Source organism: Anastrepha ludens, chromosome 3, assembly GCF_028408465.1.
Source record: "Anastrepha ludens isolate Willacy chromosome 3, idAnaLude1.1, whole genome shotgun sequence".
NCBI classification, from domain to species: domain Eukaryota; kingdom Metazoa; phylum Arthropoda; class Insecta; order Diptera; family Tephritidae; genus Anastrepha; species Anastrepha ludens.
This window is the reverse complement of record NC_071499.1, coordinates 110,717,995-110,727,509: the sequence shown is the minus strand read 5'-3', so window position 1 is coordinate 110,727,509 and position 9,515 is coordinate 110,717,995. Positions and strand designations below refer to the sequence as shown.

Below are 9,515 nucleotides of genomic sequence, written 5' to 3'. Positions count from 1 at the left end.
TCTACGGCAGAGTCCAGCCACTTTTCCCGCAGTCCTCCTCTGCTTATTTTCTCCACCGGTGTTTTGTGATACGCTATGCTAGTACCTCTCCTTTTTGGCATTCTAAATATATGACCCAGCCATCTTCTTTGTTGACTCTTTCTATATTTTACTGCATTTTGTGTTTCTATAACTACATCGAGCTCTTCGTTATATCTTATTCGATATAGACCACACTTTCCTGAGTACGAGTATTTTCCTTTCGAAAGTCAATATTTGCGTTATGTCTGATGCTGGACCCTCCATACCTCGCAGCCGTACGTGAGGATGAGGAGGACGACTTATCCATACAAAGTTTCTGCACTCTGGTTAACAGTCGCGATTTAAAGAGTTTCATTTGTGGGTAGAATACTTTGCACGCAGAGTGTATTCGAGCACTTATGACCACAGATGTTTCGGCATTGCTGTTGCTGATTATGCCTCGGTATTTGAACCTATCCACTCTTGTTCTTGATAGTTAAGGAATCTCTCGACATCGGATTCTCGGCAACACAATTACGGGCACAATTTAGTAAATTTTGATTTTGAGCTGACTATTTTTTTTTGGAATCAAACAAACTCATTGGCAATGCGAGTTATAACTTGCAACATCATATAGACGGACGAAAATTTAGTTTTAACATTGAAACAGTGGGCGAGGTTTTCATCCGATCTCAATAATATTCAGGTCGGACTTAAGTCAAGTGCGAAGCAAAACGCATACCAAACCCTGGCGAGTATTAAGAAGCCCTTATCGACTTACCACCATATACACTAAAGTGGTGGCATAGTATCACCCACTTTTGGGTTCATGATATCTACCAAATTTTACTTTTTATTTTGACGGATATCACTGTGGCGGGTTTTGAGCAATTCTGTTGCCAAGACCTGGTTGCGGCTGAGGTTTATTATAAGGGTAAACGCGGAAGGTTGAAGTTGGTGCTCTCTGTCTGCTTATTTTTCCTACGATACTCTGGAAGCGCCACCACTTGGAAAGGCCACCAGTCTCGTGCGGTTCTGCCAGCGGCGCAATCTAGACGTTGTTCTAAGTTGCGATGCTAATGCCCAACATACAATCTGGGGCAGCATTATTATGAAAATAGCAGACGAAGCATGTAAACGAATTTCCGTGTTTCTTTATCTCCACTACCCTGTATTATAACATTGTTCTTGTTATGCTTAAGATTGAAATTTCGAAAACCTAACGTATGTGGGGAGTGGGCACGACCTGACTAACATTAATTTTCAGTACTTCTACTGAAGTACTCCGACATATACAAAATTGATTAGAAAAAATTACACCCAAAAGCTTTCTATAGTTTTCAACATCACCTGCTTCAAAAGCATGCTGACTTTTTCATATAAACAAAGCCTTGATTTATTTTCAGTTGTATAACCCATTAGCATACGAGTGTACCCCGAGGAACCTCTGATCAAACAAAATTTATTCATTACATTAGTCCAACTCCGAGGCAAATTCATAGTGCAGCAAAAGAAAAATATATAAAAAAATATGTTCGCCTGTCATGCGAAGTGTAAATGAAATGTATAACAGCAAAAGTAGTGACAGCCTGCCTCCCCGGGGGGGTGTAGAATGCAAATTGTCGATACAAGAATATGAATGCAAATTAGAATATAGAATAGAATGAATTCAAAGCGGGGAAAAGGGATAAATAAAACATGCCAACCAAATTGCCTGGATGCGGATGCGGATATGGAGCTAGAGTTTTGAATCTACGAGAACGAGCGTAAGCAAAGCGTAGCCGGATTGGTTAAACTTTAACATGCATCCGCCGTGTCGTACGCCCGCCCGCTTGTAAGCGCCCGAATTGGCTTCAAGTCCAAACACCAACTTGGCGCCATAGCGAATCGCCACAGCAGACGCATACCCGTAGATTCCTGCACAAATTCAATTCCGACAAAACAGCAGTAGTCGGAATTTGTGGAAACTCTCTCTCTCCTCAACATCCTACATGTTGTCCTACTTACAACAACATCGATTCATATTTTGCGCATAAAACAATTGCTTATGATAAAATTTTTTGGCAACAACTTTTTAATTTGTCTGCTGCACACTTTCTTGGCATTGTGTGCGTGTTATTCACCAAAGTGGACTACAAAGGGAATGGCAGTGAGGCAGAGAGCTGCTAGTGCATTTGGCTTCAAGTGGCATCCTTGCGAGGATATGGTGCGCGAAAATCAAATGCACTCGTGTCGTACGTGAAAAACTTTCGAAATGAAAATTCAATTTGCTCTACCAACACTCCAGTTGCAAGAGCAAGCGCAAAAGTCAAAGCAATATACAAATACACACACACACACGCATAGTGCCAGTGCCTGAGTGCAATGGTAACAGCAAATATTTGACTATTGAGCAAACGCATGCATGAGGAAGTCATGGAGCGGTAAGTTTTGAATTGGACTGCATGCGAGTGAGAGCAACGGAAATACGAGTAGTGCAATGCTGGAGATACAAAGCAGAAATTGTTCAACAAATTTGTTATGCGAAATTTGTAATAATGAAGAAAAGAAAATGCCTTGGAACTATTTATAATTAAAATTCTTCAACTTTATTCTATTCTTATAGATTTTGTTACACTCTCCTTTATTCAATGTTCGAATTATGAAACGCAGAAAAACTACTTCGAAATAATATTTCAAAAGACCATACAATTAAGTTTTTTTTATTGAGCCGCAAATTCTTTGTTATTATCAACAATTACAATTCTAATATTTTAAAATTACACAATGGCATACCTCAAGGTTGCCCTCTTTCAGTAATTTTGTTCATCAGAGCTTTGAATGAAATTACTTCCTTAATTTCCCCACTCCCATCTATTAGTCATTTTGTTTACGCTGATGATCTGGTAATTTTCTCTGACCTAAACGACCTTTCCCATATAAAAACTCATTTTCTAAATAATTCAAGTCAGATCTCTAAATTGTCTAAATCATCAGGAGCTAGCATTGCTTTGAACAAGTGTGCAACATTCCACATCTGCCGTAAACATAAGTGTACCTTCCCTTACCTTTCCATTTCTAACACTATAATCCCCCACACTAACACTCTTAAGATACTCGGCGTTGTTTTTGACAAAAAACTTACGTTTAAAGACCATTGTAAATATATTAGAATAAGCTTGTTATCTCGATTAAATATTATAAAATATCTTTCGTCTAAACACTTTTTAGTACATACTTTAACCCTAATAAATATAACGAAAGCGTTAATACTATCAAAAATTGATTTTGCCCTGTCTATATACGTTCACTGTGCCAAAAATCATCTAAAACTACTGCAAGCACCATATCACACAGCCGCTAGAAGATGTATCCGGGCTTTCCCCACATCCCCAACCAAAGCTGTCTTAACGGAAGCAGGACCACCAGATATCGCCTCCAGAGTACTGAGCAAGACGCTGAAGTTAAGCCGTCGGTCCTGTCGCGATGCATCACACTCGCCAAAGAATTGAACATCACATCGACTCCGATCCTTATGAGAACACCAACATACCCTCAGTGGGTTTCCCTCAAATCCTGTTTCTTTAATAAACTATTCTGCCTCAAAAAAATTGAAACAGCATTGGTCGAATACATGCAGCACTATAGCTAAGCTACTGAACCTTTTCGTGCATAATGGGATTTTGTATTCACTGACGGATCCAAATCGGACACCAGCACAACATTTGCTGTGACAAATAGCGACGGTGCCACAATTTCTGTCGGTGCACTGCCTACATACTGCTCAGCTTTCACAGCAGAAGCAGCTGCACTGCATGAAGCAGTAATGTTTGCCTCCCAAACGAGCAAAAAACATCGAATATGCAGCGACAGCAAATCCGTCATCGAAGCCTTGCAGAACCCAAAAAACGATCTGTTACTCATCAATATGATAAGAAATATTATATATGGGAAGAAAGATGCAATAAAAGTTATGTGCGTTCCTGGCCATGCTGGAATCAAAGGCAACGAAGTTGCTGATGAACGTGCAAATAAAGCACGGATGCAGCCATTACATTTAACCACCTCACTCCTAAAGACCTACGGAGGTATGCGTCAAATTACTTAGCCGGAAAATTCATGCATGATTAGGTCTCATATCATCATTACTACAAATTAAATAATCCCCGTGGAACTAAACCGATTTTCCCATCTGACTCTCCTTGCAGAGGTATCAGAACTTTTGTGCGTCTACGAATCGGACATTCAATTCCCACTCATAGTCATTTACTAAATGGAGCTTTGAAGCCGCCATGCTCATACTGCAATATACCAGATTTATCAGTACAACATCTCCTGGACGAATGCCCTGGCCTAAGTCAGATCCAAACAACAGTTTTTGGCACCAGCAAACCCTCGGACCATCTGAAATTAGCAAACTCAGATAATATTAACGCTTTCCTTAAATTTCAAATCTTAGCTAAACTAAATATATAAAATTATTGTTACTTTCATCCGTTACATTGTTTTTTTTTTCTTTTTTTTTTTTGTAATACTTAATGTGAATTATCTCTAAATTATCTAAAATAGTCTTATATTGTAACTATAAATCTCGAGCCGAAGGACTTAGTAGCCAGCGTTCTTGTTAAATTTTAGTGTATTGGTTATTTATAACTATTACTCTTACACAGGCCCGACGAGAGGGGGGGGGGGGGGGGGGGGGCGGTTGGGGATTGGGTACTTTTTCCCCCGGGCCCGGAGTTTTCAGAGGGGCCCGGACTCGAGATTATATGTGTTTATATGAATTAGACATCATTTGAAAGGGCCCGCATTTGCAATTTTCCCTCGGGGCACGGATTTTCCCCCGGTCCCGGATATGCTCTCTACGGCCCTGCTCTTACATATAAATAAATAAATAATATTTGAAAAGTGACAGTGCGCAGAGACAGAGGAGTGCAGCGATAACATCAGTTAAATCTCTGCCGATCTCTCGTAAGTTCTCCTTAAGCCAATAACTGCTATATAGGCTAAGGGACAATGTGATTGGCTCATAGCACCGTGCTTGCGGTACTCCTCTAACATATGGTTAAACCCATGATGCAAAGAATAATGAGATGGCGCCCATCGTGGTCCCGTTACTTTGCGCTCAGCGAATTTGACAACTAGTTACGTGATTTTAACTCCAGTATGGTCAGATTACCATTTTCGTAACTTGATTTAGCATTTTTTTTTTTGTTATTTTTATTATTTTTTGTCTCGGAGTTTTAGTTCATTCCACATGACATTTTTCTAGCCTATTCTAATTAAAAGTAATGTTTATAATTTTGTAAAATATACATTTTTTAATAATTATTTAAATAATTCACTCAGTTTTATTTAGCTTTACTTTTTTTAACATCTGGTGGCATTGCCCGCGATTGCCGCTGTTGTTGGTGTTATTCTGCTTTCGGCAGTCAAATCTCTCTCTCGCTACTGCAGAGTTGCCTAGCTTTGGATATAAAAACGCACTAAATGCCCATTTAAAGAAAATAAAACACGAAATTTGTATTGTGTTACTTAAAGAACTTTGTATGCGTGACAAATTGTCTGTAGAATGTGCGTTTTTTTAAATAAATGTGTTATGCTTATGTACAATTTAATTTATGAGTTTTTTTTGTTAAGCGAGACTCTTTTATTAAGGGAACGATTTTTTTGCTATATTTGAAGTTATGTAACTAGATAAGGTACTCTTTTTGTAAAAATGTCAGTATGGTTTCTTTAGTATTTTCTGGTATTTTGTGGCTTATTTTTACTATGAATACACCTCTTGATGCTCTATGTCTCACTAAAGATTGATGACCGGAAGAAACGATTACACCTCTATGGTTTTAATTCGCACTCAATAAATTCAAAGGCTTTTTAAAATATGTAAAAAGGATTTCAATCTTAAGAAGAGTTGAGAGCGGGGCATTTAATATTTTTGCATAGCCTTAAATGGAGCCAAAAATTAAATTTGCACTTTCAAATTATCAAATTTTATAGGAGTAAAAAAATTTTCATTAGCACTAAAATCTTCTCAGAGTGGCCTTTTTTAAACTTCTTTTGTATAATAATACAGTTTTTTTTTAACCTAAAGTTTCGCTAGCCTTAAATTAAAAACAAAAAGAAACAAACACCAAACTTAAAAATTGTCGCATTTTCGGTATAAAAAAGCACTAAATTTATTGCGAAGAGCAAATGGTTGGCAATACTGCACAACTCAGCAAACGTGACGTCACGTACGCTCTGATGGGCGCAATCTTGTTTCTATCATTCTTGGGTTAAACCGATGTGTGTGTGATGAGTTAATGGGTAAAAATGAGGTTTACACTGTGTGTTTGATACTAAAGCTTAGTTCTATACAGAGGCGTAGCGAGCTTTTTCAGCGCCTGAGGCAAGGTGACAATTTAGCGCCTTTTGTATATCTCAAGTAGCGTAAACCCCTAGTAGGGCTCAATACATGACATAGTATTAGGTGAATAAAAAATCTCTGCACTTCATAAAAATCGAATTTTATGGTATGGAACAGTAGCAAGATGTTGAGTTTAAGCACATAGTAAAGATTTCATGTGTATTTATATTCCCACAAAAGGACATTATTCACACTCTACTCTCGGAAAATTACAAAATACATGAAATCCTCAATACTCAATAGATACATAAAATGAAATGATATATTGCGTAGATTATTATCTCAAAAATTTATTTTTCTTGCTTTGATAGCAGCAAATTCGTCAATAACATCATCAAAATTTAACTGCTTGTAAGTCCTTTTTCGATGGAAAGTATCGCCATATTAGATAATCGTTCTTGACTCATCGTCGAGCGAAGGTAGTTTTTGATGAGTTTCAGTTTGCTAAAACTTCGCTCACTCGAAGCAATTGAAACTGGTAGAGTTATACGAATAGCTATAGCTATATTAGGATATGATTCTTGAAGTTCGAAATCATAAATCATTTGAAGTAAATCCAGCAGAGATGCATTTTCTAGATCTTCTACAGTTTTCAATGCAGTTTGTTTAAAATCGACTATTTCACTGCAGAGTTCAAGAGTACTGAGATCGTCTTTATATTTGAGAGCTAAATCTGTAGCATTTTTTTTCAGATCTTCGGGTTCCATGGTACTAAGACGATCACCAGAGAGAAATCCGAAATCGTCAGAAATGCGCGTAAATTTTTTGTATCGCCAAGTGAGTTGTGAGAGAAGGGCATCAATAGATTCGAAAATCGGTGTTCGAAGTTTTTGAATCTTTGTTAAATTTGGACCATCATCTTCGTCCTCGTCGAGTTCTAATCGTCTTTTCTTTCTTGTTCTTGATTCTTTCACGTTCTCAGGGATACCCATTTTTACAGTCGTCTCTCTGGCGCAATCGAAAGCATTTTCCAAATCAGAGTCACGAAGTTCATTGATCGAATTGATCAGCCCATCAATGAGTTTAGTCGCTTTCTCTAATGACAAAGTTTTCGATTGCAGCGCTTGATTAACTCGATTGATTTTACTTAAAATCTGATCCCAAGCCTCCAAAAAACATAAAAATTCGTAATCAATACAAGCGAGCAAAGTCTTAGCATTTGTTTTTGTCTCAGAGTTAAGTGATGAAGAACTGATCTCATTTAATTCTTTTTGAACACCTTTAATTTGTGAGTTCAAGGCATTTACAGCTTTGGCTTTAGAAGCCCACCTCGTATCTGAATGTGCCTTAAGTGAAACTTTAAGAGTCTTCATCAATAGTGACCATCTTGTCGTAGAGTGTACGAAAAAGATATAAATTTCTGTACTGTACCGAAAAATTTTGACATTACAGAATTGGTGGAAGCAGCATGGTACCCAGCTAGGTTTAAGCAATGCGCTGCGCATGTAATAAAAAAGGCTTGCTCATTCCTGTTTAAAATCCGAGCCTGAACATCATTGTATTCCCCAGCCATATTGGCGCCATTGTCGTAAGATTGCCCTCTCGCATTTTTAATATCGATTCCGTCTAATTTTAACTTCGCAAGTATTTCATCAGCTATAACTGCTCCAGTTTTTTCCTCAGTACTTATAAAATCTATAAAGCTCTCTTCAATACTCACTTTCCCGTTTTCAATATTCACATCACGAATAATTTGAGCCATCTTTTCATGATGAAATACGTCAGGTGTACAATCAAACATGAAATTGCTGTACGGATCGATTAATTTGGATTCATTAATCAAGTAAACACATAGCAGACTTGATTTTTGACAGTGTCATTGATTTGGATTTTTGTACTTAAATATTTGCCCGGTCACCCATATGTTTTTTATGTGCATCTATGAATTTGTTTTATTATTTTTGTTTTTTTTTTGTTCAATTACTAGCGACTATTAAAAAATTGAACAGACCAGGAGGGCGCCAAAATTAGATTGATATACAATAATATAACTCTCCTGTTTTTATTCGTAGTGCAAAACAAAATTCACCTATGGCATTTCAAGATATTGAGTAGCAGGTACTGTGAAATATCGGGCGAATACACGCAATTGGTTTATACTAAAAACCACACTGGCGCCTGCACTTTGGGCCAGTGACTGAAAAAGAGACACGCCAACCTGTACGTGCAAGAAAAATTCTTTGAAATTAATATTTTCTTTTTTAATTTTACTATAATCGATGGCAAAGTGTCTTTAAGTAACTAGCACCAAATATGGGCGTCGATGTGGTTTTGAGTATAAACCAATTGCGTGTATTAACCCGATATTCATCACTCATTACCAGGATGGGCCATGATGATCATAAGTGGATTTGATCCGCACCACGAAAAAAAAGTTCTATATTATATCCGTACGATTTCGGCGCCCTCTTGGTCTGGCGCCTGAGGCGGCCGCCACACTCGCCTCGTCCTCGCTACGCCACTGGTTCTGGTATCCGGCACTGGAAGTGTAACCAATTTCAGACCGCTCGCGCAGCTCATGCACTGGCAGCTGATGGACTGTCTATTAGTTGCCTAAATGTTTACAAGCGCGCGGAAGAATTTTGCCGAGATTAAATGCGCAAAAAGAAAACCCGGAAAGAGATTTCAAACGTACTAATGTGATTGCATTATATTTGGCTGAAAAACCACAACCAGCGATTGTTGGTGCGGTCAATTTCCGAATATTGTGTTTTCTGACGAGAAAGTTTTTTCAAATTGAGCAATTCTTAACCTCCTAAAACGATAGGATTTATTTGACCGATCGTTCATACGAGAACTTGAGTCATTGATTGTCCACCAGGCGCAGGCGGGCAGCACCGCCACAGGTAATGGTTTGCGCCGCTGTAACCGCAGATGGGCGCTCTCCAATCGAACCTGGCGTCAAGGTAAATGCGAAATTTTATCGGGAAAGTATTCTGGATATTCTGGAGGTTTCTCTGAAGTCTTGAGCAGACAAACATTTTGGTGGCAGACCATGGACGTTTCAACACGACTTGGTACCGTCTCACAAAGCTCGAGTGAACTAAGAATGGCTAAAAAACAACGCTCCGAACTTCATAACGTCCACACTATGGCTCTCAAATTCAACAGTCGTGAATCCAATGGA

General features: G+C 38.3%; 1 protein-coding gene across 1 annotated transcript; it reads right to left on the bottom strand.

The window, feature by feature from the left end:
• Nucleotides 1-6,729: 6,729 nt before the first annotated feature.
• LOC128857663 (uncharacterized) lies at nucleotides 6,730-7,701 on the bottom strand. Its single transcript, XM_054093411.1, has one exon. The coding sequence runs from the start codon at nucleotides 7,699-7,701 to the stop codon at nucleotides 6,730-6,732; it is 972 nt and encodes a 323-aa protein (XP_053949386.1).
• Between the last annotated feature and the right edge of the window lie 1,814 nt (nucleotides 7,702-9,515).